Below are 27,487 nucleotides of genomic sequence, written 5' to 3' on the forward strand. Positions count from 1 at the left end.
ATACTACAACACTATAGTCTCCAGACATGCCCCTCTAGTTTATGCACAAACTCTAAACTCTACCCTATCATGCTATTGGTATGGTCTCCGAGGAGATATGGCAAGCACGAAGGTAGGGTCGCAGCTCTGGAAGACTGCAGCTAGGAAAGGTAGCACACCACAAGATGCTCGCACAGCACCTCAACCTACAGGGGTTCCGATTAGATTTCACGGAATTGTCATGGTACGAAAGCACTCGAACAGATGCAATGTCTAGAGGACTGATATTGTGCGTTTAGATAAAGGTCGCCATGAACTTATGCCGTATTGGAGAGATATTACCTGGCTGTAGATTTCGATTTCTACGCGGCTAATTGATACGGAGATTACCGGCGTTCGAACAAGACGCATCGCGACGTGTGCCGCTATGATGGACGAGAGGGTTGATGTGGTCGTCAGCTGGCATGGTGGCTCAAGTCGTGTAAGTACCCCGAGGTCCACAGGCGGGCCGGCGGAGAATTTTGACTAAAAGAAAACCACGTTAAGCCCTGGCTTCCTACTAGACCCACTCCCGGCTTACAAATGCACGTTGTGGTACCTGGTACTTCAACTTGTCTGCCGAGATTGTCCAGTAGCCCTGCAAGAATGCAAAGGAAAAGATACTGGGCCACGTCCTTCATGCTGCAAGAACACCGGACCTCCGAGCGATCCCCGGCGAGGCCGTCTCTGGGCCCTGTGACGTTGGCCCGCTCCACATGCAATTATGCGATGCGAGCGGAAAAGGACCAGTGTAACGGAGTCGCTATTGGTTCTTCTTTCTAGTCGGGTACGAAGAAAGGAGTGACGTATATTAGTTTCGCGGGTCTGTCTTGCGTCATGAAATCGGACCTTGAGACGACCCCACACCTACACCGCGATCTACCGATTTATAGTGGAGGTCGCCGCCATAGCCAAACATGTAAAAAGGCAGAGTACCTACGCTGTTTTCTTGCAAGCATACATACTGAATTCTCAAACTCGAAATCGCAGCTCAACCCACATACACAATGGCACCCTCAACAACCAAGCAGTGGACGGTCGACGGAAATACCGGCTTTGATGCCTTGAATTTCAATGAGAACGCCCCTGTCCCCGAGGTAGGCGACAAAGATGTGCTCGTCAAAAGTACGCATAATCAACTCAACTTCCCTTGTCCCTCTTGAAATATGCTAAGACGGGTCCAGTTCACGCCGCTTCCCTCAACTACCGCGACTTGATCATCCCCAAGGGGAAATACCCATTCCCCATGAAAGACAACATCGTCCCTGGATCTGACGGAGCTGGTACCGTTGAGAAGGTTGGGAAGCAGGTCACACGATTCAAGCCCGGAGGTACAGGACTCCATCCCCAACGCATATCAGAGTTAGACACTGACACTTCGTAGACAAAGTCGTTACCCTGTTCAATCAAGGCCACATCGCCGGCTCCCTCAACGCACAGACCATACAAACTGGCCTGGGTGGCGTTATCGATGGTACGTGACCCGGTGGTATACTCCTAGAGTAACCTCACGTCCTCTGCCAGCTCTTTGCGTTTGTTGTCCTACTAACGCTCTCATTCTCTAGGCACGCTCCGCGAATACGGTGTTTTCGATGAAGCTGGCCTCATCACCATGCCTCAAAACCTCAACTTCCTTGAAGCTAGCACGCTTTCCTGCGCTGCCCTCACAGCCTGGAATGCTCTTTACGGCCTCGAGAGTCGCGCACTGAAACCTGGCCAAACCGTCCTCACACAAGGAACGGGGGGTGTTAGCATCTTCGCACTTCAGTTTGCCAAAGCCGCAGGCGCACGTGTCATTGCCACGACGAGCTCAGAGAAGAAGGCCGAGATATTGAAGAAACTTGGGGCCGACCATGTCATCAATTACAAGGAAGACCAGAATTGGGGCGAGACAGCTGCCAAAATTACCGGCACCGGCGTTGATCATGTCGTCGAAGTCGGCGGACCTAAAACCATGGCGCAATCTATCAAAGCTGCCGCCATTGATGGTGTCATCAGCATCATCGGCTTTATTGGCGGCACAGAGAAGGACCAGCCCACCTTCCTCGACTGCTTGAGCAACATCTGCACAGTGCGGGGTCTCTTGGTGGGCTCCAGGCTGCAGATGGAAGACATGTGTGCTGCCATCGAAGCAAACAATTTGCACCCTGTCGTAGACGAGAAGGTGTTTGAGCTCAAGGATTTGAAGGAGGCGTATCAATACATGTGGGATCAGAAGCATTTCGGAAAGCTCACTATCAAGGTAGCATCATAGTGGAGACTAGATCGCTTCGCAGACTTAGATAACTGGCAAATATAAACTCCATCAGACTCTGAATCACGTAGCTCTATTCACCATGAGAGTAGTACTTGAATGCTTTGACAATATAGTGTAATCATTTCCATAACGATACAGCTATGTTCATCGCTACTCTACAGAACGCAACTCAGTACAAAATCAAGCCTCTATGGGCGCCATCAGGGGGGGTATCAAGGTCATGTGAGCCGTAGGCCTCCTAAGCGACTGAACACCATCGCTATGCAAGCGGCACAAACAATCAAACCAAACGCCAACAAGAACAAAGAGCAAGACACGCAGCCATGAATCCCTCCCAACAAAAATCAAACGCCAAAAAACCAACAAAACTTCTCACTCCAGCTCTGTAGTTGGGTGACCGGCTAAGAGGGTAGTAGCGATCCGCTCCCTAGCATCTGTCATGCCGCAACAAGCGACAACTCGCTGGGCCTCCTCTCCTCGAAGGACTGTCAGCGCATTCAGGAGCGTGAAAACTCCACAGTCGCTGCTGTTGAGCTGTTGGCTACTGCGCTGTAGCTCGACAGTGGTCCAGTCCTCCTCAACCCAGGCATCTCCTAGCTCCTTGCTCAAGTATTCCTTGAGCTTAACCACGTATTTCTGGCCACTGAAGCCCAAAGAGTCCAAGTACTCGATAATTCTCTCCTTCGGCTTTACCGCAAGCAGACGCCAATGCCCCCCATCGCAAATTGGATATAGGACAAGGTCGGCATCCAAATACTGGCGTCCACCTAGCTGGAACCTAGAAGCCCATCGCTCGACAGACTTCGGCCGGTCCTTGATAGTGCTATACCAAAACGAAGAGAAGGCGTGAACTGGGGGAGCTGGCCCTCCGCGTTTGTGCGCAAATCCAATCTCTTTCTTTTTATGGGCCACAAGAATGGCTAGGTACTCATTGACAATATTGTCGTTGAGCCAGGCTTTCGGATCGCCATTGAATTGCTCCGGAAGGAGAGTACCAAAGTCTCGGGCGTATAACTTCTCCGGGATAACGTACATGTTCGCGTTGCGACCGTGGTCGGTTTGAGCGACAACGGCATCAAGTGCATCTAGCTCTTCTGAAGATAGGGGAAGCACAAGAGGCTTCACCGGTGGAGGCGGAGACGGCGGTGGAGCGAGGGCCAGTTTCTTCTTGAGGTCTTCCTGGAGGTCTTCGAGGAGCTCAAGGGAGATCTGTGACTCATCGATAGCGTCTTCTGAACGATCGAATGTATCTTTGGAAACGCCATGGAAGTCGACTGATCTGGATAACAAGTCTTTCTGAGAGTCGCCTTCGCCGGAAGTTTCAGAGTGTAGGGACGTAGTCTGGCCCTCATCATCGGAGGTGTCCTCGGCTTCGTCATATTCCTGACAGGAGGCTCTCACAGGACTTGATGTGATGGTTTCAAGTGTGGAGTCAAGCATTTCGCTGACTCTCTCGTCGATAAAGAACGACTTTGCGCCAGCGTGCTGTGCCCATCGCACAGACTTCTTGCGCGGGGGGGAGGGAGCATCAGAGAGAAACGACAGATCGTTCTCATACGCAGGTGGCTGATCGGAAGATATGTGTGATTGGAATGGCGAAGACTCGACGTCTGTCTGGAAAGGAGAAGATGAAACGTCGGTCTGGAAGGGAGATGATAGTGGGATCGGAAGCTCAGAGTCCTCGTAGAGGGCCGTCTCAAGCTCAGGTGTCTGTGCATCGGCATCGGCGATTCTTTCTTCCCGAGCATCCTGGTGCTCAACATGTGCGCGCAGCTGCAGCTTAAGCAGGTGTCGGCGCATGGGTGTGACTGGGGCTGGCTGGAAAGTAGGGCCATTTGGGCTCTCATGAGCGGCGGGTAGACCGGTGAGGCCCTCGTGCCTAGGTGAGGGTGAGGGTGAGGGTGAGCCAGTAGTGGACTGGATCTGCGGGCTGTCCCATGAACATGGTATAGGAGAGCCAGTTCGGGCATTACGGGGAGGAGTTGAAGTGAGAAGATCGGTAAATGAGAATTCCAGGCTATCGTCGTCGTCAAAATCATTGACTGCAGGCAAGGTGGCCAGGACGCCTTCGCCAGACTGCACGGGGCTCGGACTTGGCGACCATAAGTCCGGTGAGAGTGTGGTGGCTTGGGGGAAACGGCGACGTTTCAGGTTCGCGTGTGCTCGCGCAGAAGGTGAGGGTGTCGTTGGCTCATCCGCGTGTCCAGCATCTACAAGTCGCTTCTTGATGGAGCCGTCTTTGCGTACAACTGGGACAGCGCATATGGTCTGCTGGCGGAGATAGCGCTGTGCCAATCGAGCTGGCAGCTGGAAGATGTTGGTGATGTTGGTGACGGTCGCGGCCCATGTTCCGATGGTAGTGAAGAAGGAGCCACCGCCTACGGTAGGAGCGTCGTCGCACTCGGTGAACTGCGATTCCAAGGGCCATTGACCAGGAACATGGAGTGTAGAGGTAGTCTCGCTTTCGCGTGAGACGGGGAGAAGCTGCTGCACCTGCTGTCGCGTGAGCTCGAGTTTAGGTGAACAGCTGTAAGTGAGAACCCACCTGGGGCTGGAGAGCGCCAAAGCCATCGGCTGTGACAAGCAAGCCGCCAGGCCTGGCAGAGAAAGCGGACTCGAACGCGCGCTTGGACATGGTCGCAGTTGCTGGTCGCAGTGGTGGATGCGGCGGTGCGATGCGATGCGCGGTGACAATGGGGGTGCGCCGTGTTGGAGAGGAAGAGAAGTCGCGACGAACGCCAGGACAAAGCTCCGGGCAGCCCCGCCAAGCGCCCCACGTAAGCCGAGCCCGACGTCAAGGCGCTGTCACATGACGCAGCGGCGACATATTCCTCCAGCGCCGCGTCATGTGACGACGCTGGTGCAGCGGTGCCAGTGTCGTGCGTCCTGATTTCACTCCACTTGCCAGTGCTCCACCCTGCTGCTGCTTGCGACAACCCTCTGTACGCTCCATATACCCTCTCTGCTCTTGGTCCTTTGTCGGCGGCCCGCCTCCCCCATCTGCAGTCTGCCTTCTCGCCCGCCACACGTCATCCGCCGAGTTTGAAGGGCAACAACCCCTCGACAGCTCTCCAGCACAACAAGCGCCCACCCCACCCACCACAACCACCACCACCGCTCCCGCCGCCACGCAACCATGGACACCAACATGGAGGACGTGAAGATGCCAGAACCCATGCAGCTGTCGTCTGCCCCCACCTCGGAGCCAACCACAATTCCTACCCTGGACGGCTGGATTGAGAGTCTCATGAGCTGCAAGCAGCTGGCTGAGAGCGACGTGCAGAGACTGTGCGACAAGGTATGCGACCAGAGATGCAATTGCTCGCACAGTTGAGTCCTGCATACGACATGTTCTGACGTTATCGTGCGATAGGCCCGTGAGGTGCTTCAGGACGAGTCAAACGTACAGCCAGTGGTGAGTGCATTTCCAACGCACCTGCATTGGACCTACCCTCCTAACAACATGACAGAAATGCCCCGTCACAGTATGCGGCGATATTCACGGCCAATTCCACGATTTGATGGAGTTGTTCAAGATTGGCGGCCCAAACCCAGACACGAACTACCTCTTCATGGGTGCGTTCTTCGCCTCAGCGCTCTTGTTGTAAACTGACCCACAGCAGGTGATTATGTTGACCGAGGTTACTTCTCCGTTGAGACTGTGACCCTGCTAGTCGCTCTCAAGATTCGATACCCCCAGCGTATTACCATCCTTCGCGGAAATCACGAATCCCGCCAAATCACCCAGGTATATGGCTTCTACGACGAGTGCCTCCGAAAGTACGGAAACGCAAACGTTTGGAAGTACTTCACAGACCTTTTTGATTATCTCCCGCTTACTGCCTTGATCGACAATCAAATCTTCTGTCTGCACGGTGGTCTTTCTCCCAGCATCGACACTCTCGATAACATCAGGGCGCTTGATCGGATACAAGAAGTACCGCATGAGGGACCCATGTGTGATCTGCTCTGGTCCGATCCAGATGATAGGTGTGGTTGGGGTATATCCCCCCGCGGTGCAGGATACACCTTCGGCCAGGACATCTCAGAAGCGTTCAATCACAACAACGGTTTGACCCTTGTGGCGAGAGCTCATCAGCTTGTCATGGAGGGATATAACTGGTCGCAAGACAGGAATGTCGTGACGATATTCTCAGGTGAGCATCCCACTGCTGTTCTATGCCTCCTTTTACTCACACAAATAGCACCAAACTATTGCTACAGATGTGGCAATCAGGCCGCAATCATGGAGATTGACGAACATCTCAAATACACTTTGTATGTCCGTTTCTGCTACATTCAACGCCCGTCTCTAACATTCCGCAGCCTGCAGTTCGACCCCTGCCCGCGAGCTGGCGAGCCGATGGTATCACGAAGGACCCCGGATTACTTCCTATAAATAACCATCGAGTGTTTTTGCTCTTTGCAGCGTCATAGAGCAGGACTGCATCAGAATCTGACCACGATATACATTCTGTATGGTCGCGTTCTTTGTCACCCAAGCTGCCTTCGACACGATGCCAAGCTAAAGGCACTCAATATGTTCTGGGGGAGTCGTAGCCATCAAAGTCTTCAAGACCCTGAGAAGCTAAGCATGTACTACGCACACTCTTGCTGTAACCTACATACAAGTTGTGCCGTGAATAGGTGCGCGAACTGACAATGGACGATATATCGCGGTTCTACCTGAATCTCACAGGGCCTTCTTGCCGTGCCCTAACTTCCTTAGTTGCCGTCTAATTGTCTACTTTATGCCCTAAAACCACCCCAGGATGTTACAGTGAGGCTCTCGTGTCCGATTGAACGCCTTAATCTCAAAGCCGCATCGACTAATCTCATATGTAATCATAATCAGCGGGTTTCAATTCTGTAATCTATCCACTACGGGTGATTATTCTATGGCCTAAGACAGAGAGTGATGTAATAAAGGATATGGTTGAGATTGCGGTTAGCTTGTAGTCGACCAATGAAACGAAGTGCTTTTCACCCCACTAATCGACCCCACGCGCCCGCGATCATTTCGCCAAAAGGTCGACTGCATACGTTCTGTTCCTGCGCGACGCAGCAACCATGGCTCTCCTTGATGGCCTAGGGCAGTTACCAGCTGGTGAGAGTCACAGGTACCTCAAAAGTGCAAAGTGCTAACGCTACACAGAATTGCTCTACATATGGCACACTTATCGAGTTCCAATCCTCCTCTCGGCGGTGTCTTTGGTGGCACTCGTGCGCCTCACGGTATACCTACGCGACCGAAGAGAAAAGGTATCTGCATCGCCGGCTCCGTCATCGCCAGTCAAGAAGCACCTTGTGGAACTTAAGCCAGCATGGCTTCCCGAGAACACCACCACCATTCCGTCGCTCTTGAACATTGATAACCATGCGGAGGAGGATACAAATGCCGTCGCTTTGATGGCAAAAGCAAGAAAAGGACCGAAGACTGTCAAGGGCAAGAAGATAACGAAGAAGACTGCAGCACCCACCTCCACCTTTGCTCACAAGACGGACAAAATCCAGCCTCTAATCTTCTTTCAGTCACTCTCTGGCACTACCGAGGGCTATTCTGCACAATTCACCAAAGTTCTCACCGAGTGGACCATCGGCTGTGACCAGTCCTCTATCTTTCTAGAACCACAAATTCAGGACCTCTCCTACATCGAGCTCGACGACTACTTCATTAGTCCGCCTAAAGCTGATTCGAACGTTAAGCACTTCTATCTTATTCTTGTACCGAGCTACAACATCGACACCAGTCTAGACATCTTCATCGAGAGCTTGCAAGAGACACACAATGACTTCAGAATCGATACGGCGCCCTTGAGTGGACTGCTCGGCTACTCAGTGTTTGGCTTTGGTGATAAGGAGGGATGGCCCACAGAAGAGGAAGGCTTTTGTAGTCAGGCTAGGGAGGTGGATAAGTGGATGGCGCGGTTGACGGGCAAAAAGCGAGCATATCCTTTGGGCTTGGGTGATGTCAAAAGCGATGCCGAAGAACAGTTACAAGAGTGGCGGGTAGGGGTTCAAGAAGCGCTGGTTGAGATTGCAGAGGGAAGAGGATTGGGCGAAGGCGTCCCTGGAAGCGGAGACGCAGCCGAAAGCGACGAGGAAGACATAGAAGACAAAGACAGTATCGGCCAGACTACACGTGTGGACGACGTCGAAGACCTGGGATCGATGGTCACTTCGTTAGATCCTATTCCCGTCGACTTTACAACCTACAAGCCTAGATCCAAACTGAAGCCCACAGCTACGCCCAAAGAGATGGTCCCAACCTCTTCGCCAACACACGCAGCGCTCACAAAGCAAGGCTACTCCATCATAGGTTCTCATTCCGGCGTAAAGATCTGCCGCTGGACAAAATCTGCTCTCAGAGGCCGCGGATCCTGCTACAAATTCTCCTTCTACGGCATCGCATCACATCTGTGCATGGAAGCGACACCATCCCTCTCCTGCTCGAACAAGTGTGTATTCTGTTGGCGCCATGGTACAAATCCGGTCGGGACGACCTGGCGCTGGATCACTGATGCACCAGATCTCATCTTCGACGGTATAACCACAGCACACTACAAGAAGATCAAGATGATGAAAGGCGTACCGGGAGTGCGGGCAGACCGCTTTGCGGAAGCGATGCGCATCCGGCATTGTGCGTTAAGTTTAGTGGGCGAACCCATTTTTTATCCGCATATCAATGAACTTTTGACCATCATGCACAGCAACCGGATATCCACGTTCCTGGTGTGCAATGCACAGCATCCAGCTCAGCTTGCGTCTCTAGTCCCGGTCACCCAACTGTATGTTTCCATCGATGCGTCGAACAAGGACTCCCTCCGCAAGATCGACCGTCCGCTGCACCGCGATTTCTGGGAGCGCTTCTGTGCCTGTCTTGACATCCTCCGCAACAGGCGCTTCGAGCAACGCACCGTTTTCCGCCTCACCCTCGTCAAAGGATTCAACATGGCCGAGGAAGTCAAAGGATATGCGGACCTAGTCGAGCGCGCACTTCCAGGTTTCGTTGAGGTCAAGGGCGTAACATACTGCGGTACCAGCGCTGCAGGCTCAGCGGGCTTGACCATGCAGAACGTACCCTTTTACGAAGAAGTCGCAGAGTTTGTCACCGAGCTCGAGAAGGAGTTGAGCTCAAGAGGAATGACTTATGGTATTGGCGCTGAGCATGCGCATTCATGCTGTGTGCTGCTTGCTGATAGCACAAGGTTCAAGAAGGGTGGCAAGTGGGCGACGAGGATTGATTTTGAAAGGTTCTTTGATTTACACGAGGGGAAGATTGAAGGATCTAGAATTGAGGATGGCAAGATTGTGGGCTGGAGACCGGAAGATTATGTTGGTGACGAGACTCCAGAGTGGGCGCTATGGGGCAATGGAGGATTTGATCCGCGGGATCAGAGGGTGTGGAGGAAGGGTAAGGGGCCAAAGACTGATGTTGATGGTAACGAAGGTATGGCAGAGAAGACAAAGGAGGCATTGGAATTTTGAAGAGATTGAGTGAATAGCTAGAAGTAATGATTTCAGATGGAAGTCAAAACTAGCTGTACTATTAGATGGAACGGATCGTGCTCCTCGCTCAATTATCACACCCTTTATAACTGAAGGGATTCCAATCACTCTTCCAGACAACCAGCAACTGCAAGTTGAAAGAGGGCCGGAAGGGCGCTAGCGGCTGGAACTCTTGGCTAGAATTTCGTCAGTCGCGGGCAGCGACTCTCTGCGGCGGGCACATAATCGCAACTACGATTAATCCTACGCGCACTGCTTCGCCAATCATCAACAATACAACCCATACCGAAGGACGCGACAGGCCAGTAACGCCAATATGAGGTTAACGACAGACCTCATCAACAGCTCCCTTTCCTTCATCAACTGTCTTACGGAGCGTGAACTCGATCTGCGAGGTACGTTGAAGAGAACAGATACTGCACTTGGGAGCTGAGTTGATATCAATATTTTTACATGTAGGCCACAAGATTTCTGCGATTGAGAACATGGGCGCTGCACGAGTAGGTCCCACCCACCCTACTATGCATCTATCGCACCTGTCTGACGACTTGTGTACAGGACAACGACGCCATAGACTTCACCGACAACGACATCGCGCAACTCGGTAACTTTCCGCTCCAGCCACGCCTCCGCACATTATTCCTCGCCCAGAACCGCATCTCGAATATCCAGCCAAACCTTTCGTCGAGCATACCGAACCTACGAACGCTGGTCCTCACCAAGAACAGGATTGCAGAGCTGACGGACCTTGATCCGCTAGCGGGGTTTAAGAAGCTGGTGTATCTGACACTAATGGGAAATCCGGTCACAAGCAAAGAGGTGCGTCTACTGCGTCGTCTCTCGACTCTTGGAGCCTAATGTTGGCAAGCATACACGAGCGCTCGAAGATAGCTACTACTAGCCTAATCAGAGGGTGGCTAGAGCGGGGCACGGCAGGGTCGGAAGAGACCAATATGCAGCAAGGACGAAGCTAACAGTACGCAGAATTATCGATACTGGGTGATATGGCGCTGCCCTACTGTGCGCTATCTCGACTTCGTCAAGGTCCGAGATGTTGAGCGCAAAAAGGCGATAGATCTCTTTGGCACGACAGAGGAGCCGACCGAAAATGCGAGTAAGATCATGGGCGTCAAGTCCAAGGGCTTTGTTGTCCCGACATTCACAAATGGTGCCGACGACTCCACCAAGGACCGCATCTATACCGACGACGAGAAGCGGCGGATGCGGGCTGCTATTCTCAACGCAAGCAGTCTGGCAGAGATGGCGAAGCTGGAAAAGGACTTCGCCGAAGGCCGGATTCCTCAGCATATTCTGACGGGCGGAGATGCCATGGAGACGTAGTGGTGAACTGCGTTGAGGGATGATTACCAGAGGAAAACCTCGTGCCTTGCGTGGGGTAATGACAAGGCCTGGGGTAAGAGTTTGAAGTCTACTCAACTCAAACAACAGAAGAAAGAAGGGAGCGCGGGAAGGACCCAAGCACGATACAGCGTGCAGCGTTCTTGGGCGCAATGCATGTGCATCAGGATTACTGGTTGCAAGGGATCAACCTAAAACGTTCAGCAGAGAGGAACCCGAATCGGATCATTGTTTCAAAGTCACACGGAGCCAAATTGTCTGTGAAGCTCAAATCATCTCATTGCTTTGCGCCCGAAGTCTTTTCCGGCCCTTGGTATCGTAGTAGGAGTAGTAGTACACAGAAAACGCCAATTGATGCTTTGCATCCCAACCAGCCAGGCCTAGACAAGCCTTCCTTGAAGAGTGATTGAAAAAAAATGCGCTTGCATTCATCACCACCCTCTCCCTCTTCCACCCCTTCCGCCCCTACCCCCGCCACCATGATTGCCTTGTTGAAAGCCCCCTCCCTGCTGTCCGCTGGGAGCACCAAATCCACCACCCATGCCCTGCCCTGCCATTTGCATGAAAGAGGCAAAGTCCATCTGGCTTGGATCCATGCCCTGACTCGCCATTTGCTGGAACATCATCTCCATTTGTGCCTGTTCATTCATGCCCATTCCGCCTCCGCCGCCTCCACCTCCACCTCCACCAGGCCCGGACGGCGCACCCGTTGGGGCACCGCCTTGGGCCGGTCCCGGCATGTTGGGCATAGTCGGCATCGGCCCTATCATCTGCTGCATCTGTACCATGTCGTTCTTTTGCTGTTGTAGTGCCTGTGCCATGGATGTCTGTCGCTGGCGGTACATTTCCCAGGTGAACTCGTCGAAGCCATAGTTGAAGTAGTCGGATTGGTCTTCACCTGCTCGCCGCCAAATCTTCTGCTCTTCGGCCATATCCGCTTCCATGTCGACGGAAAGGATTTCCTTTGCGTGGGGTGGGTAGACGGGGTTGCCATTGACATCAATGTTGGAGGTGCGTTGGGCGGGGTAGGCTGTGCCTGGCAGGAGCTGGGGCACTGTGCCTGTTGCTATTGTTCTTGGGGCTTGTGAGGGCGCAGAGGAGGACTGCGGCGGTGCCTCGATCTTTATGGCTTTGGATGCTTGGGGCTGTTGTTGTTGACTGGGTGCGCTGTTAGCCTCTAGCCTGTAAACGAGGTACAGAGGAGAGGAGAGGAGCTTGAACAGGACTCACACTGCAGGCTTGGGCGCTACTGCTGGCTTATCGATGATAATCTCGAGGTCCTACAGCTTTGATTAGCCTTGATGTATCTCCCCGACGCGCGATATAGAGGAGGCGACGTACCGATTCACTATCGTCGTCCTCATCGTCGCCCGAATCCTGACCCTCGTCCATGGGCTCGTCGCCGCTGGAACCGTCGTCCTCTTTCTTTCCAATGTCCTTTTGCTCGGCGGTAGTGTCTCCATAGAGGTCATCGTCTGATTCATCGGCCATGGTTCCTTGGGGTGAAGCAAGTTGGCGTATTTGGTTGTACTTTGTGAGCTTGCGCTTGCGCTTGACGGAGTCCCGAGGAATGATTAGCCGGGTGGAGCGCGCGCCTGGCCTGTGCTCGCGCGGTACTCAGGAACTCGCATGCATATGCAGAGTGGGAAAACACAAACAGCGTCCATCTTCCATCTCCCCATCGCGCATTGTATCAACCTTGTTTGAGCTCGCAGACGTGTTCCTGTGGTGTCTGCTGCCATCACTGCCTACGCTCTACACAACAAGGCGAAGCTGTACATCGCAGACGAGACGCCCACACGAGCCAACGCGGCAGCTGCAGGCACAATGGCGGGCTTTGGGCGGTCCAACTCACTAAGCATCAATACGGGTGGGGGTCTATTGTAGGTCATGTCTTGCTCATGGCGAACCCGATGCTAACTGCTGTCAGTGGGAACAATGCCTCTCAGGGACAGCAGACGACAACTCAACCCCAGAGCAGTGGAGGCCTTTTTGGTTCAACACAGCAGCCTCAACAGCCCCAGTCAGGATCGCTGTTTGGCGCTCAGGCCCAACCCACGCAACCCCAGAGCGGAGGACTTTTCGGAGGCGCACTGGGGGGAAACACACAGAACCAGGCTCAGAATACTACCCAGTCGGGAGGCCTACTTGGCGGCCAAGCAAAACCCTCGCTCTTGTAAGTAAGGGTAGCTGCGCGCGGTAGCACAAAGGCTAACTGCTTGCTTAGCGGTTCATCCACACAACAGACAACAACGACCCCGTCTTTGTTTGGCAACGCCAATCCCCAGCAGAGTCAAGCAACACCCTCACTATTTGGATCCATGCAACAGCCTCAGCCACAGCCACAGCAGCAAAATACCCTGTTCGGCGGCATGAACACCCAGAATAGACCGGCTGCTCTTGGTGGTTCTACGCTAGGAGCATCACAGTTGGGCGCGAGTGCGCAGCCTGTTCAGATGACGCTGGACTCGATCAGAGGAACAACGCGCTTCAACGACCTACACCCGGAACTACAGACGCTGATCCAGCAGTTTGACGAAGGCATACAACGGAAGATCAGCTACTGCAATCAGATTCGCGAAACACTGCCCTCCACTGAGAAGGACATTGCAACCATCGCACCCGACGTTGCCTACATCGGGAGTTTTCTTTCCACAGTCGAAGCAGGACTAGACAACGACTCGGCCAACATCGCCCGTCTGAAGGGACTTGTCAAAAAGGACGCCGAAGACGCGACGCTCAGCTTCCGCGCCATTGAGAACCAGCGACTACCGGCCCAATTTCACTATCGAAATAGTGCAAATCTCACAGCCTCGAGCGCAAAGACCCCGGCTACTACAGCTCTCGATGAAGACGATCCGACGAAGCCTGTGGACCTGATGGGCTACTTCAACCGTCGAACCGACGAGCTAGGCAGCACGCTCGATGTCTATCAGCGCCAGATCCGCGAGATCGAAGCGCATCTTCGGACTATGGAGGCCGGCACCCTGGAGAAGGCTCAACAATTAACAGGCAGCAGGAGTGGGCCACGCGACCAGCGACGCGAGCTGGTGGAGGCACTCAAAGCCATCGAGGGCGCAATCTTAGATTCGGCAAAGAAGGTGGGACAGGTCAGGGACGAAGTGACGAAGCAGACGCTCGGGAATGTTGGAGCGGCTCTACTCTGAACAGCAGGGCAAGCCGCAACTGGACGTACGATGCAAGTCACCGTGAGTAGACTGGAGACCAGTGTATGAAATGATATGAAGGGACGATTTTGGGATCTGTGCATAGTATTGGCTTTTTTTTTGTAGTGTACATGCACTGAGGGCCGTCCTTTCCAAAGCGTTAGATACCCATGAAACTTAACAACAACTCGGCATACTCTGGCTCCATGTTCTTTTACTCTGATTTTGATACTATGACTACCTACTTTCAGCCCTTCTTCAATGCCGCCTTTACAGACGGGACCTCATCCTCCTTGCCCAAGATATCCGGTAGCGGCCCAATCGGCGTGATCTGGAACTGATTAATCTGCCCATGGCTCTTCGTATAGTGCTTCTTGATGTGCTCGAATTCGGTCGTGTTTGCGAAGGAGGGTAAGTCCCAGTACAGATGCCTGAGCCACTTGTGAAGATATGGATAGCCGGAGCGGATATCGCGGATATTGCACTTGAAGTGTTGTACATAAACCGGATCAAAGCGCACAATGGTAGTATAGAGTCGGATATCGGCCTCGGTCACGGTAGGGGAAGAGAGGAGGTACGGCGTCGAGGATTCGGAGAGGTGGGATTCGAGACGGTCGAGGGACCTGAAGAGCTGTGTTACGGCTTTGGTGTATGCTTCTTCGGAACTGAGCGCGCTATTAGCTTTCTTCTCCTTTTGAAAAACAGCGACGACTTTGACTTACGTAGCAAACCCAGACTTGTACACGCCGTTATTCACGTCGTTATACACCCAGTCGTTCATCTCTTCAATTTCCTTTCTCAACTTCTCAGGGAACAAGTCCAATCCCTTGTACTTGTCCTCCACTAGGTCATCGAAGGCATAGTAAAGCATCCTGATGATCTCACTACTCTCGTTGCTCACAATCCTGTTTGTCTTCTTGTCATAAAGCGTCGGCACTGTAAACCTTCCCTCATAATCTGGGTTCTGCTCGAAGTAGATGTCGCGTAGATGGGTAAAGTCCTTGTGCAGCGGGTCCGGTGTTGTCTCGCCAGGTAGTTTCTCATCCGATGTCACAAACCGCCATCCCTTCTCCGCCATGTGCCAGTGTACGCTGTTGTATGAGATGATGTCCTGGAGACCCTTCAACTCGCGCACAATGAGCGTCCGGTGTGCCCATGGGCATGCATATGAGACGTAGAGATGATATCGACCTTTCTCGGCCGGGAATTCAGCCTCGGGCTTGTTCTCGATCCAGTTCCTGAACACACTTTGCTGTCTCTTGAACTCGCCGCTCTTGTCGTTGGGTTTGACCCAATCCGTAATGGCCATGGCTACGGTGGATGTTGCAGAGAATGGTCGTGTGGAAATGGTCGAGCGTGTAAGGTGATTTGAGAATACTCCGAATCGCAAGGTCGCAAACAACATAAGATGGAACGGCCGATGTGGAAGCGTCGTGCTTTTTATGTAGCTGTCATTGCGAGCTAGCTACCCACCCACCTCATGGAGAGAGAGCTTAACACGCCCCGCTTTCGTCATAGCTCAATGCCGTTCCGACGTAGTGGAACCGTTCCGAAGGTTACTCAGCATTGGAAAGCTTGACAAACCTCTGGTCTGACCAACGCGCCTGTAAAGACCAGCTTTGCTTGTGCACGTGGGAACATTCGAGTGACAGTGGACAACGCACTACATTCATCGCTCGCTCTAGATGGTATCTTCCAAAATGCAAGTGCTCCCCCTTTCGTCGAACCCTTTCAGAAGGGACACAATTATCCCCTTGGCCCTCTCGCCACGCCGACAATACTCATCACACTTCTCTATAGCTTCCGTCAACCAGTCTCCCCTGGCTCAATGTCCAATGAAAGGTTCATCGCGCGAATCTACAGCTGCTTGCTGTAAATCTGTCGATTCCAAGATGTAATAAAACAAAAACAGCCAACGCCCGCTAAGTTGCAGCAAAAGAAATTAACGATCCCGATATACCATGCAAGGTATGGAGGTGGTTGGAACTTGAACAACGTGATGATGAAGTGAAGCTGCAGCACCCCAGGGACCGTGGCGTTACTCTACTAGAGTCAACCAGCGTCGTATTCCTTCTTTGAGGGAGGAATCTGTGGCGGTTTTTGGTTGTACTGTCCTGACGGACTTCTTCTCGTCCTCTTCTTTCAATTCATCCTTCCCGCTACGCTCCGCAGTGACCTTCTTGACAATCGACTCCAATGCATCGAAGATGACACCCTTGCAGTCAGTCTGAGACACTTCTACGTGCGGGATAGCATCGGTGTCAGGCCGCGTATCGCGCCTACCTCTTCTGGTGTTTGATCGAGACGAATCAGTCAAATTGACGCGAGTAGCCTCGCCGGACTGTGCCAGTACACGATCCACACTATCGATAAGTGTTGCATCAAAATCCATGATTGGTTCTTCGATGAACTTCTCAGCAAGATGCACCTCAGTCATCATAGGTGCAACAGTGCCGGCAGTATAAGGGTTGCCATACTGTGAGCGGCCTGGTGGCATTCCGGCAATACCTGGAGTCATTGCAGAAGGCTGATACGTCGGCGTAGGTATCAGTTTGACCAGACGCCGCAAGCTGATGCGCTTAATAGTAAAAGCGCCCGTGTCCGCGATGAGAGCCGAGCATACATCAATCCAACGCTCAAGCGGGCCTGATTCAAGGCTCGGAGTGGTGACAGAGTTGAGGGGCGTCGGTTCCGCACTCATCGCCCGCTTGACATCGCGCTCGAGCTCCTGGTAGGGCTTGATGGCCTGGACGGCAAAATCAGGGTGGAATTGACTCAACCACCCTGCGGCATTGACGGGCTGCTCAGGCTCACAGTACGGCATCGAAAGGATAGAGGACTCGCCAAAACTAGAGCCATGTTGACTAGAGGCGGAGCCACAGCCTCCGAGTAGTGGGGATTGGAGTGGAGATCCAAAATCAGGGAGGGGTATATCGACATCGATGACACCATCCTTCTCATTTACTGACAACTTCAGTGGAGTATCAAAAGTTCTCTGTCGCTCAGGGATTGGGCGTGCTGCCGATGCTGGTACACCGCTAGAACCGCCGATTGGATACACATCAGGCAGATTGTTGTCGTTTATATCATGATTCAGCTTTGGAAAATCGTACCCATCGCCCTCAAAAACGCGATCCATGGAGAGTTCCTGCACCATCTGCTCAAGTTGAGATCGAGGCCGCTCTTGGCCACGATAGCCCACCCCATCGTCTGTTGTCTGAAAATAGTCACTTTGATCGGTGGATGATGACCGTCGGCCGCTCCAAAAGTTCATGAACCCGCTCCAGCGGCTGGTGTTGCTCGAGTCGTTGCTGGCTATACTAGTTTGTCCCGTGCCACTTTTCTGCAGAGTATGGATCAGATTTACGGATGCCAGACTATCACTGCTCTCAGGTCTTTGATCTGGCATGGGTCCAGATGACTTCGTCCTAGGCAACGTAAAGTGAGCAACGGGTACTGCAGTTTGAGGCGTAGCAGTTGATGTAGTAGACATGCTGCTCTTTGTGGTAGTTGGCCCGTCAGACATGGACGGAATCACGAGACTTGACCGTATTGAGTGCGCAGAAGACCGACGAGAGTGATTAGCTGGCCTGGCTGTATCAGGTGTCTCAATTACTCCAGGTTCGGAGCGTTCGATCAAGGCGTCGTTGGGCGAATGATGAATGCTCTGAGGATGTGAGGGCTGCAACCGCATGTTGGTCATGCTCTGCTTACCCTTCGGTCGTCGATTGATCTGACGACGCAATGACTGCTTCCTTGAAGGTGGCATATTGGTGGGAGGAGACTGAGAGTAAGCACGGAGCGACGTCGAAGTACTGGGACGCATAAAGGAAGCACTCTCGCCAACAGTGGGTGCACTAGGTGGTAAGAATGCCGCGAGCAGGTAGATCAATCTCCGCGCAGCCATCTTGTCAGGGGACACAATGACAGTACGATTAGGAATTGTCAGGTTCTCGCCAGCGGTCGCCTTCTGCTGTTCGCGATGGCGCTTGCGGTGCCATTTCGGACCCAGTACGTTGAGCCATTCGGTGTGGTTCCCAAGAAATGCCGTCAGCAGGTTGAAGAAGAAGAAGTTTTGCTCTCGACGGCCGGCCCATCGACCGAGCCATCTAGCTTCTTCCCGCCAGACGCCCCATTTCCCCTGACCTGTCATAACGCGAGGGATTCTCATGCCGCTGACGACACGGTTGCCAGTAAGCTCCGCGGCAATTTGTATCTCCTTATCCATCATGAGAGCGTTTGGCTGTAGTTTCAAAGGCCTGCGTGCTGGGTGCAAGGATGCGTCTCTGAGGCTGGTGCGCGAAGGCTGGTGCCGATGTTGATGGAGTTGTGGTGGAGACACGGCGTCTGGTGATTTGAAGTGGGCAAAGATGCGCTCCTGGACAACATATTGCAGGCTAGTGAGGGCGCGCATGATGACATCCCAGTGTTGCCCCACAACGTCCACACGGTCATCAACATCGCTGCTCATGGACGATGATAAAAGGGACTCGACTCCGAGGTTCGAATCAATAAAAGCCCAGCCCGCGCGTCGGTCTGAGTCCAAGGAAGAACCAAGCGAGTCTTGGCCAGGGACAGAAGTAGAGAGGTGAGCTGGAGGTCTTATATTGGCACCCCTAGAAGAGGGTCGCAGGGTCGAGGAAGTGTGCGATATGGGGAGATGGAGGATGATGGTAATGGCGTACATGGGACTCTTGCGAATGTGTGAGGGGTAAGGCAGCGGCTTGGGCGCGGCTGAATTATTAGTTGTGGAAGGAAAGGGGAAGCCGCTGCCCTTTGGAAGTGAGCTTTGTGGGGTTGGGGTACGGGCATCGTGGTCGTCGTCTGGGAAGGTAACAGAGAACATGCGTGTGATGAAGATGGTGCGTCGCTTGGGCTCCTTGGGTGCGCTGTCGTTGTAATCGCGTCGAGGGATGTCCAGAGGTAGGTTTGCAGGCGTGAAGGACTTGGCGAGGTTACTTCTCCTACGAAGACCTTCGGCGCGTCCTAGGGAGCTTGTGGCGTCCTGTACGCTGGTACTCAGGGGAGAAGCATCCGCTGGCTTGGTATCTAGTGGCACAATGTGTATCTTGTTCGAGTTGCCTCTGTAGTTCATGGCCAGGTTTCCAAACATGCAATCGAGGCAGACATTGGCCAGGTCCGTCGACTCCTTGGCTCGTGCCTGCGCCTTGGCCCGGACTTGGGCATGCTCGTCGATGTTGGGCATGGACGAAATGGAGCTACCACGGGTGCGTATGCGAGTGAAGCCGCCGACCGTGGGCGAGGGGGGTGCGGTTGGCTCTGTTACGAGAGACGAGGTGCGCGCGTGCAGTGTTCCCAAGGTCGTCGGGCCTGCGGTGGGTTGACCAAGACTACCAACAGCGTTGCTGGCGCCAAAGGTGCGTGGCCGCGTGTTTGGCAGTGGGGGAGAGGCGGCGCGTGGTGGGGCAGGCTTCGAGTCGAACAAAATCGCCTTGGGCATGGCGGGCGTCTCATCCTGGGCGATGATGATGCGGCAGTCGCGCGGGTAGTCGAGGTCAATCTCAGGCAGAGGCCCGTCATGGCCGCTCCCGGGGGTCAAGGGTGCGGCGTGCAAGGGATACGGCTGGCCGTCGGCGTGGTAGAGGGTGCTCGTTTCAGGATAGAGCAAATGTCGCGTGTGGCTCTCTTCCGTGGCCGAGTCCAGCACAGTCGTGGGTTGGGGCTGCGACGCACTCGCCGCCTTGCGGGTGCTGAAGAGGTGGCCGATCATGTCTGGCAACGGGCGCATTCCTCCATCCAGAGAAGGATGGCGTGCTGCTGATCTTATTGGGGGTGCAGAGAGCCGTGGGGCATGTGAAGGGCTCGAACTAGGTGCTGGCGGACTGGATAACCCATGGCAGCCAGTCGGTGCCTGCGTCCAAAGTGGCTGCTTGCGGTCGTCGTCGTTGTCGTCGTATCACCCCCAGTGCGCACTGTCGAGGCAGTAGGCAGGAATAGGCACTTTTCGAGTGTGGTCGCGTGCCGAGGGGTGGGAGGAGGGGCGCGCTGTTGTCTTGTGGGCTGCGTTGGTCGTCGTGTCGTCCAAGGTGGAGGGGAGTCTTGGTGGTGTCTAGCGAAGACGGTTCCGCGGTGCTTAGTGATGAGAAAGGCGGTGAGGACCCATGGGGAAGCGCATCGACCAACGACGTGCCGGGCATCAGCCTACCTAGCTAGAAAGATAGGATAGGATAGGATAGGATAGGATAGATGGAATAGCAATGCTTACACTGCTATTCAAAGCTTGCTCTCACTTGCTCAATCTTCATCAGTCCTCAGTCTTCACTCCTCAGTCTTCACTCCTCAGTCTTCACTCCTCAGTCTTCACTCCTCAGTCTTCACTCCTCAGTCTTCACTCCTCAGTCTTCACTCCTCAGTCTTCACTCCTCAGTCTTCACTCCTCAGTCTTCACTGGCTCACGTTATTGGGTAGTTTCGCCCGACGCTCACTGTGACATGGCCGGCCCTCCTAGCCAAGCTCAAATCATCCAAAGCCACCAGCAGAGATTCCACCAACTCATCTACCATGTGCTATTCCGAACACGGCACGAGCACCAAATCCGACAATTTGGTAGGCATGAGGCTGACGTTGATTACGAACCATGATTTCTCGTGTCGGCTGATAACAATTTACAACGTCAAGGCAATACTACATGAATTCCCATCGTCGTACAGACAACTACTTGGAGTACAAGGACTTGTTGACCCCGGTAAGCAGAACGCCCCGGGCGAGCAGTTGTGTTTTTCGTCCTGCAGAATGCAAGACCAACGAGCACAAGGAGCTCAAGAATACATACAAATGTGTCTTCATACCCAACGCCGAGATTCCAGACTGCAACAGAAAACTTCACTCTAGACCCAACTCAGACAACCCATCGACTTCAACTGTACCCGCATGCTAGGTGGCACCGCCTGAACTCCCCTGACTATCTTGCCTTTTGGGTGAATTTTCCCCAATCGTGTCCGCAATACTCCCTCTTTTCCCCAGAGTCGACGTACTGCCCTCGCTCCCCTGCCTTCGAGCAGCAATGCCACTCGGCGTGCCAATGTTCATTTCAGACACCCCACCAGCAAACCCGCGCTCACCTCTCCCCATCAGTGGCGAACTCATCCATCCAGTATTCGCTGGACTAGCTTCGCGAATACTGATTGCAGGTGGCAGTCCTAGAATTGGTATTTTATCATCCAGTACCGGAAGACTGCGAGGTGAGGGCGAAGGAGTTTGTTTGAAAGCTTCGTTGTAAAAAGCCGAAAGCAGACCTGCGTTTGAGCAAAACGCTTCGAACTCGTCTTTGACTTGCTCTGGCGTTACCATTGTTGCGTTTGCAAGTGGTATCGTAACCGCTTGCGGCTTCTCCTGCAAGGCTAGAGCGGTGTGTAAAAGACTCGAGTCCTGGACAGGTCGTGTAAGAGGACTAGCAAACGGGCTTCGATGTGGGTTCGCGCGCTCAGCGGGTGTGGACGGTAGCCTACTGCTTTGACTGCCGTCTGCTGTTGCCTTTTTATGCTCATACGGATCTACTTGTCGGATTCTGCTGTTATCCTTTGCGCGATTATGCGCCAGACGATTGGCGAGCAATATAAAATTACCATCGTCTGTAATCTGCACAAGTAGAGTTCCGCTACGGTGGATAAACTGAGTGAACTTGTAATCTGGGTTACCCCAAGAGTAAGTGACTTCCACGTCAGAAGGAAACGCACTAGCGGCTTCCACGTCGAGTACAAAATTCAATTTTCGTAACAAAGCTTTCTGGTATGCGAACTTATCCGTCTTTGAGTACTGTGGAGACAGATGTGCTGCATCCCAGACGGCTTCAGGTTGAGGCTCGGGAGGCTGCAGTGCAAGTTTGACCGAGTAGGGCGATCGAAAAGGATGGTGGTCGACTATGTTCGCAACCTCAGCCATAGGGACTTCGACGAGCTTCAGGCCATATTTCTCAACACTGGTAGCCCAGGTGACAATCGCGTCTTCAATTAGTTTCGCGGTAACATTCATCCAATCGATGCGAATGTGGTAGCAATTATCAGGGTTGTGGAGACGATCGTAGTGTAGTGAGATGATTTCCGGGCGATATGACCGTTTGCGAGGGTCCACATCGTACCGCATGACGCGCGACAAGACGACCTGGCGCTTGGGACTGCCAGCATGGGTAGGTGTCCTCCCGCCCTCCTGTATCGAACCAGAGTTACTGGACGAAGAGTCGCCTGTACTAGGCCGAGACTTGGTGCTCTTTGTCGCAAGAGGGGATGTTCGAGGTACTTCTGTTAGTGGGGTCGAAGGGACCGACTTGTCTGTCTTACGCATACCGAACCAGCCCATCCGTGACTCTGGTCGAGGAGCTCTGTACTCTGCTGCAATCTGAAAAAAGAAGTTTCCGTCACGGAACTGGTGTCTCCTATGCACATGTTGAAATAGGCCTTTGATCATAAGCTCGTTTCCAAGCGCTATCGCCTCATCACGGGTCTCGATATCCTTGAAGTTGGATAATAGCCAGTTTGTGAGGTCGAATCCAAGGAAACAGTTATAGTGTAACTTCCAATGCCAGCGCCGATCCAACATTTGAATACCCTTCTCGCCCTGCAAATCCTCGGCAAGCTTCTTGATATCGATATTCGACGTATGATGCTTCTCTGCATCGGAGAAGAGGGAGGCCTGAAACTCACTATCGGCATCATCGAACAATCCAGGGTCAGGGCCAGCTGCTATAATCGCCGAAGGATCCCGGGTGTGGTACTCGATAGCAAGCGGATTGGGATCCTTTTGCTTTGTCGAGGTTGCAGGCTGAACGTAGCGTTCCTCTGGGGGAACATAGCGGAACTTCTGCCACACCTGGGTCAACTTCCTGATACCTTCTAGACGAATCTCTTCTTCGGAATCTTCGGTAAGCATGGGTAGTGGCCGTCGATTTACAGTTGGTATTTCGACAGGGATCAAGACAAATCGAGCTCTCCAAAAACGTAAAATTTCGGATAATTCATCGTGATAACCTGCCAAAAATGTGTCGATGAAATTCCAGTTATACTCTTTTCGCGGAGGTCGCAAGATGACATCCCGTGGGTCGTAAGTTTGTTCAAACGCTGTGCGAATGTACGGCCTATACGGGAACGGTGTGTCAATGCCAGCAGACGACTCCAGAGCCGTGATAGGCTTTCGATTGTATCGACGCACCTCTACCTCCCCTCCGGCCATGCACACCAATTGGTGGATGCTGTTGCCTACGCTCATGAAGACAGTATCTCCGTCAGTTGACATGTACTCGGGGTCTAAAATGCTCGCTAGAGTCTTCTCATGTCTTCCTGAAAATTCTGCGACAGATGAACCGACAACAACCTGAAAGCCATGGGAGAGCCGAAAGGCAATAAGTTCTTTTATCAAAGCCTCTCTACTCTTAGGGGCTTCTAGCATATCGTCGTCATCATTTTGAGTGATTTTGTAAGGGCTCTCATTATATTCTGTTGCCACCTGATCGGCTGTAGGGAACCACTCGTGGGTTAACGGCACGGCCGCAGGTGAGCAAAGCGATCTCCATTTCATCGTACCCGTTCTCAGAGCTCTTGGAAAGACGTGATGCCAGCGTCGGTATTGGTTCTTAGAGTTGATGCTGTTCTTCTTGGGATTGCAAGGGTTCACTAGAACTGCCCACGGTGCGATCGCGCTCGTTGGCGACAACGTCCGGGGGACTTCTTTTGCACCGCTACTGGAGGATAGATCTGGTTTGGGCCCAATATAGTCACCTAGTGCTCGCGCCCCAGCGAGGAGGAACGTAGACCCTGGATCCTTCATAACGGAACCAGGATGGGAGGGTATAGACGCCTGTCTGGGCTGTATACCCCTGACGGTCTCGACAGATCGGCTCGCTTGGTCAGAAGAAAGCGACTCGGCAGTAGCAGGGCCCACCCGCGACACAGTTCTGATTGCAATGGGCTGAGAGGGTTTCTCCGTGGTAGTCAGTCGTGTACTTGCTAACCTTTCGGCAATGGCGCCCTTTTGATTCTTCTCAACAGTCAACATCGCAGGCTTCACTTTGCCCTGGCTTATGTCAATAGTTGCATCTGCAATGGTTGGCTTTGCTGCTGCTGCTTTCCCACCGAAGCTGATCTGTCTGAGAAACCAATTCGATGGCCTCCTGTTCACTTCGGCTGTGACTAATGGTACACTACTAGTACTAGATATAGAAGGAAGACCAGCCCGCCTTGGAGGGGACGGCACTCGACTGGGAGCTGGAGATTGTCTTGGGGTGTATCGTAGAGACTTTGGTTGATCTTCCGAGTCTTCCGATGTACCTCGCTGATGCAAACTTGAACGACCAACATCGACACTATTCTTCGCTAGAGTTTTCTGTCGTTGTAGGACGTCGGCTCGTGGGGCAAGCTGTACCTTGCTCTCTGAAAGCCGATATGCACTGTCTCGTGAAGAGTGACTCTCAAGATCTCTCGACGTTTCACGCATTAGTTGCGGATAGGTAGCATCCAATGCTGGCCGGGCGTTCTTGCCAAAGGAAGGTGCCATGCTGCGGAAGGAAGCTGATAGATATGATCCTCTAGATAGTCCTGCGGAACCACTAGACAGATGGGCACTTGACCTTCGCCGATCTACTTGAAGCTGCTCGGTTTCCGAGGGTCTGTCTATAAGAAGAGAGAATACTCCGTCGTCATAAGCCTCCATCCAGGTTTTGTGGGCCGTCCTACTCTCGTCAAGCTGGTCATCGCTATAATCCTTATCACCCCCGGACGAATAGGAGCCTGTCGCAATCGTTGAAGTCTTCAGTAAAGGGGCCTTGCTATGGCTCTTGTTCTGAGGGTGTTCGAAAGCTGGGCGCAAGTAATGTGGATACATGGGATCTTCTTCCAGATAAGGGATAGAGATATCGCCCAACTCATTTTCCATGACGCCCATCATTTGTAATTCATAAAGACGGCAACGGAGAGCAAAGATCCTACCCTTCTTGCGCGATTTCTTGACAATTTTGTCAGCCTTCCTTGGCTTCGTCAGTTCCAAGATCTCTTCAGATGTCCCGGACCAGAATGACACGTCGACCCAGTAAGGCATCGCGAATCTCCAGTCATCTGGTGCATCTAAAGAAGAGAGAGTTGGATCTTGTATCAAATTTCCACCTAGCTGTACAGATGATGTGCGTAACATAGAGCCGAAATTGGGTTGATGCTGTCGAGGTGTTTTATCGTCTTCCTTTCCCATGTACTCCATTGTTGGGTCGCGCCTCTCTTCGCTCTGCATAGCCTCTAAGTTTGATATTGAGCGAGGCGTACGGTATTTGAACAGGGGTACAGAGTGAAGTGGCATCGGCGACAGACATACCAAGTCAATGCCTATCCCCGAGCCTATCAAAGTATCCGTGGTCAGTTTGAGCATGTTGTAATCGACTTCGAAGACGCCAGTTCCTGGAGTGACAACTATAATAGATATACCTGTTCGAACGAGATCACGATCGATGTAGTCCTTCGCAAATTGAGATGCAGCCAGGTTGATTGCCTCGAGGATATTTCCTTGACTAGCAGGAGACGGCTGCCCAGCAACGATAGTGTCTGATACCGAGTGTTCTCCTTTCTCACATTTTGATGTCTGATTTATAGATTTGGTAACCAATGACACCTCTCGAAGAAACGTCCGGAATTCCTTCTTTAGCTGATATAGAATGTTGATCCAGTCACCGCTAGCCATATCGCTAACGACAACTCGGTAGTAGTCTCTAAATGTTCCGGATTGAGATCCCGAATAGATATGACTCGTCGTGTCATCGGGGCGATCGGACAGAGACTCGCCATCGTACTGCATCCGCGTAAAGAGGATGATCGTGATTACATGTCTTGCATTGATCTTTGACCATCTTTTGAACAGATCTGGTAGGAAACCACTGACGACCTTGTTGAACATGATTTCGCCGGCGCCTTCAGCGTCAAAATCCCACATTTCCCGAGACATTTGGATGAATAGAACATATCGTGCGGACTCGCTGCGAAATACGGGTTTTGTTTTAGGCGAGAAATAACCGGAGTGGACGGACTGCCCGTCGATGTAAATGTGCTTGATGGTTGCTTTGATCGTGCCCATGAATAGCAACTTTTGGTTCCGATAAACAGTTCGTTTACTGAGCTCGGAGATCGCCATACGCCACATGTCTGCGCGTGCGAGATATTCGTCGCGAAAGACTAGTTCTACATGGTGGGCTTCATGTCGGTCTTCATCGGCCTTGATTTGTCAACTCCTGAACCATATTTGGAAACTATGTTGCATACCTCTGTCACTACGACTTGCATTCGATTACGAAACCCGAACACTTTCGCTATCCTCTCAGCAATCGAAACCTATATCACAGGTCAAATCTAATGCAAAGGTCCCTTATCAAGCATAACTTACCTGTAAATTTGGGTGCTTGGATTTAAGGTCCATGGGGAGGGCTTTGGAGACAAACACATACGCCTTTTCGGTATCGATATCGCGTCCGCCAGGAATAGTTGAACCGTTTTCATCAACAGTTATCGTGGTGGATCCTCGGCGGGTCCTCTTCGCATGGCTATCGGCATTCGTGTCCCTGCCAGCACTCTCCGGTTTCGCTCGCGCTGTATCATTCTGTGTGCTCTCATGAGTCGATTGGAAATCCCGGACAGCAGTACCAGAGTTTATGGATACAATTTGAAGTAATGATCCGGGTGTTGTGGGGAGCTCAGGAAACTTCTCTTCGTTGAACACAATGTCATCCCTCGAAAAGTTATCATCATGGGTCCATAAGGTGCATATTTTCTGCACCCTAGCCTGCTTGATGTTTGACACGGATTTGGGCATCTCGTCCCTGATGTTGAGAGGATGGGTGTTAGCTTTCTCCAGAGACCCCTTCACATGGCTTGCTCAATCTCGTAGCCCAAGCGTGGGATAGTCATCGTTTTAGGTGAAGCAGAGGATCGATACTCAGCAATAATCTGATTTGTGATAGAGGTTCGGTATGAATAACCAGTAATGTTGATATCTAAGGCTTTGAGATGATGTAAGTTGCGGCCGATGAGTTCAAATCACTAGCCGGGAGCCCGAGGTACCGCATGACGCCAAGACGCTAGATTTCGAGTGACTAAGCTCTTTCTGTCTTGACTAACGGGCCCCCACTAATCAGACCGAGTAAGGTACAGTGTCTGATTATACATTACTACTGAAACGTAGTCCCTCTGTG

General features: G+C 52.6%; 11 protein-coding genes across 11 annotated transcripts; 6 read left to right on the forward strand and 5 right to left on the reverse strand.

The window, feature by feature from the left end:
• Positions 1-649: 649 nt before the first annotated feature.
• On the forward strand, positions 650-2,345 carry K460DRAFT_310294 (NAD(P)-binding protein). Its single transcript, XM_040930146.1, has 4 exons — positions 650-1,143; positions 1,203-1,349; positions 1,403-1,492; positions 1,584-2,345. The coding sequence occupies exons 1-4, from the start codon at positions 1,026-1,028 to the stop codon at positions 2,270-2,272; spliced, it is 1,044 nt and encodes a 347-aa protein (XP_040789314.1). The 5' UTR covers positions 650-1,025; the 3' UTR covers positions 2,273-2,345.
• A 100-nt stretch (positions 2,346-2,445) lies between these two features.
• K460DRAFT_310297 (cysteine proteinase) lies at positions 2,446-4,967 on the reverse strand. The gene is made up of 4 exons (XM_040930147.1): positions 4,821-4,967; positions 4,194-4,768; positions 3,682-4,115; positions 2,446-3,462 (listed from the first exon to the last, which is right to left on the reverse strand). Exons 1-4 carry the CDS (start codon positions 4,908-4,910, stop codon positions 2,648-2,650), a joined length of 1,914 nt encoding a protein of 637 aa, XP_040789315.1. The 5' UTR covers positions 4,911-4,967; the 3' UTR covers positions 2,446-2,647.
• A 444-nt stretch (positions 4,968-5,411) lies between these two features.
• Positions 5,412-6,674, forward strand: K460DRAFT_406944 (serine/threonine-protein phosphatase PP2A catalytic subunit; the record flags this gene model as incomplete). Its single annotated transcript, XM_040937014.1, has 6 exons — positions 5,412-5,573; positions 5,649-5,690; positions 5,746-5,851; positions 5,899-6,432; positions 6,481-6,553; positions 6,602-6,674. The coding sequence occupies 6 exons, from the start codon at positions 5,412-5,414 to the stop codon at positions 6,672-6,674; spliced, it is 990 nt and encodes a 329-aa protein (XP_040789316.1).
• Positions 6,675-7,311: 637 nt separating this feature from the next.
• On the forward strand, positions 7,312-9,866 carry K460DRAFT_310305 (uncharacterized protein). Its single transcript, XM_040930148.1, has 2 exons — positions 7,312-7,382; positions 7,431-9,866. Exons 1-2 carry the CDS (start codon positions 7,346-7,348, stop codon positions 9,761-9,763), a joined length of 2,370 nt encoding a protein of 789 aa, XP_040789317.1. The 5' UTR covers positions 7,312-7,345; the 3' UTR covers positions 9,764-9,866.
• A 149-nt stretch (positions 9,867-10,015) lies between these two features.
• Positions 10,016-11,494, forward strand: K460DRAFT_367502 (small nuclear ribonucleoprotein U2, A). The gene is made up of 4 exons (XM_040933587.1): positions 10,016-10,179; positions 10,244-10,284; positions 10,343-10,603; positions 10,769-11,494. The coding sequence occupies exons 1-4, from the start codon at positions 10,101-10,103 to the stop codon at positions 11,123-11,125; spliced, it is 738 nt and encodes a 245-aa protein (XP_040789318.1). The 5' UTR covers positions 10,016-10,100; the 3' UTR covers positions 11,126-11,494.
• An 80-nt stretch (positions 11,495-11,574) lies between these two features.
• On the reverse strand, positions 11,575-12,634 carry K460DRAFT_406947 (uncharacterized protein; the record flags this gene model as incomplete). Its single annotated transcript, XM_040937015.1, has 3 exons — positions 11,575-12,301; positions 12,374-12,423; positions 12,485-12,634. The coding sequence occupies 3 exons, from the start codon at positions 12,632-12,634 to the stop codon at positions 11,575-11,577; spliced, it is 927 nt and encodes a 308-aa protein (XP_040789319.1).
• Positions 12,635-12,970: 336 nt separating this feature from the next.
• On the forward strand, positions 12,971-14,310 carry K460DRAFT_356389 (uncharacterized protein; the record flags this gene model as incomplete). Its single annotated transcript, XM_040931953.1, has 3 exons — positions 12,971-13,026; positions 13,074-13,319; positions 13,371-14,310. The coding sequence occupies 3 exons, from the start codon at positions 12,971-12,973 to the stop codon at positions 14,308-14,310; spliced, it is 1,242 nt and encodes a 413-aa protein (XP_040789320.1).
• Positions 14,311-14,557: 247 nt separating this feature from the next.
• K460DRAFT_356390 (glutathione S-transferase Gst3) lies at positions 14,558-15,619 on the reverse strand (the record flags this gene model as incomplete). Its single annotated transcript, XM_040931954.1, has 2 exons — positions 14,558-14,975; positions 15,033-15,619. The coding sequence occupies 2 exons, from the start codon at positions 15,617-15,619 to the stop codon at positions 14,558-14,560; spliced, it is 1,005 nt and encodes a 334-aa protein (XP_040789321.1).
• A 729-nt stretch (positions 15,620-16,348) lies between these two features.
• On the reverse strand, positions 16,349-20,059 carry K460DRAFT_285976 (uncharacterized protein; the record flags this gene model as incomplete). Its single annotated transcript, XM_040928854.1, has 2 exons — positions 16,349-18,846; positions 19,003-20,059. The coding sequence occupies 2 exons, from the start codon at positions 20,057-20,059 to the stop codon at positions 16,349-16,351; spliced, it is 3,555 nt and encodes a 1,184-aa protein (XP_040789322.1).
• A 402-nt stretch (positions 20,060-20,461) lies between these two features.
• On the forward strand, positions 20,462-21,058 carry K460DRAFT_129847 (uncharacterized protein). Its single transcript, XM_040926672.1, has one exon. The coding sequence runs from the start codon at positions 20,529-20,531 to the stop codon at positions 20,910-20,912; it is 384 nt and encodes a 127-aa protein (XP_040789323.1). The 5' UTR covers positions 20,462-20,528; the 3' UTR covers positions 20,913-21,058.
• On the reverse strand, positions 20,882-27,315 carry K460DRAFT_336115 (uncharacterized protein). Its single transcript, XM_040930966.1, has 3 exons — positions 26,683-27,315; positions 26,562-26,630; positions 20,882-26,514 (listed from the first exon to the last, which is right to left on the reverse strand). Exons 1-3 carry the CDS (start codon positions 27,106-27,108, stop codon positions 21,205-21,207), a joined length of 5,805 nt encoding a protein of 1,934 aa, XP_040789324.1. The 5' UTR covers positions 27,109-27,315; the 3' UTR covers positions 20,882-21,204.
• Between the last annotated feature and the right edge of the window lie 172 nt (positions 27,316-27,487).

This window comes from Cucurbitaria berberidis (genome assembly GCF_010015615.1).
Source record: "Cucurbitaria berberidis CBS 394.84 unplaced genomic scaffold K460scaffold_3, whole genome shotgun sequence".
NCBI classification, from domain to species: domain Eukaryota; kingdom Fungi; phylum Ascomycota; class Dothideomycetes; order Pleosporales; family Cucurbitariaceae; genus Cucurbitaria; species Cucurbitaria berberidis.

What these genes read in the sequence shown, in the direction of transcription:
- K460DRAFT_310305 (XM_040930148.1), top strand. Translation starts at nt 7,346, where the DNA reads ATGGCTCTCCTTGATGGCCTAGGGCAGTTACCAGCTG. An exon ending in CCTAGGGCAGTTACCAGCTG is followed by an intron (nt 7,383 to 7,430) that starts GTGAGAGTCACA and finishes AACGCTACACAG; the next exon opens with AATTGCTCTACATATGGCAC.
- K460DRAFT_336115 (XM_040930966.1), bottom strand. Translation starts at nt 27,108, where the DNA reads ATGCCCAAATCCGTGTCAAACATCAAGCAGGCTAGGGTGCAGAAAATA. An exon ending in CCAAGCACCCAAATTTACAG is followed by an intron (nt 26,631 to 26,682) that starts GTAAGTTATGCT and finishes CCTGTGATATAG; the next exon opens with GTTTCGATTGCTGAGAGGAT. An exon ending in TGCAAGTCGTAGTGACAGAG is followed by an intron (nt 26,515 to 26,561) that starts GTATGCAACATA and finishes TGACAAATCAAG; the next exon opens with GCCGATGAAGACCGACATGA.
- K460DRAFT_310294 (XM_040930146.1), top strand. Translation starts at nt 1,026, where the DNA reads ATGGCACCCTCAACAACCAAGCAGTGGACGGTCGACGGAAATACCGGC. An exon ending in CACACGATTCAAGCCCGGAG is followed by an intron (nt 1,350 to 1,402) that starts GTACAGGACTCC and finishes GACACTTCGTAG; the next exon opens with ACAAAGTCGTTACCCTGTTC. An exon ending in CCTGGGTGGCGTTATCGATG is followed by an intron (nt 1,493 to 1,583) that starts GTACGTGACCCG and finishes CTCATTCTCTAG; the next exon opens with GCACGCTCCGCGAATACGGT.
- K460DRAFT_367502 (XM_040933587.1), top strand. Translation starts at nt 10,101, where the DNA reads ATGAGGTTAACGACAGACCTCATCAACAGCTCCCTTTCCTTCATCAAC. An exon ending in GCGTGAACTCGATCTGCGAG is followed by an intron (nt 10,180 to 10,243) that starts GTACGTTGAAGA and finishes TTTTACATGTAG; the next exon opens with GCCACAAGATTTCTGCGATT. An exon ending in AGAACATGGGCGCTGCACGA is followed by an intron (nt 10,285 to 10,342) that starts GTAGGTCCCACC and finishes ACTTGTGTACAG; the next exon opens with GACAACGACGCCATAGACTT.
- K460DRAFT_310297 (XM_040930147.1), bottom strand. Translation starts at nt 4,910, where the DNA reads ATGTCCAAGCGCGCGTTCGAGTCCGCTTTCTCTGCCAGGCCTGGCGGC. An exon ending in TGGGACAGCCCGCAGATCCA is followed by an intron (nt 4,116 to 4,193) that starts GTCCACTACTGG and finishes CGCTCATGAGAG; the next exon opens with CCCAAATGGCCCTACTTTCC. An exon ending in ACTTGAAACCATCACATCAA is followed by an intron (nt 3,463 to 3,681) that starts GTCCTGTGAGAG and finishes AGCTCCTCGAAG; the next exon opens with ACCTCCAGGAAGACCTCAAG.
- K460DRAFT_129847 (XM_040926672.1), top strand. Translation starts at nt 20,529, where the DNA reads ATGCTTACACTGCTATTCAAAGCTTGCTCTCACTTGCTCAATCTTCAT.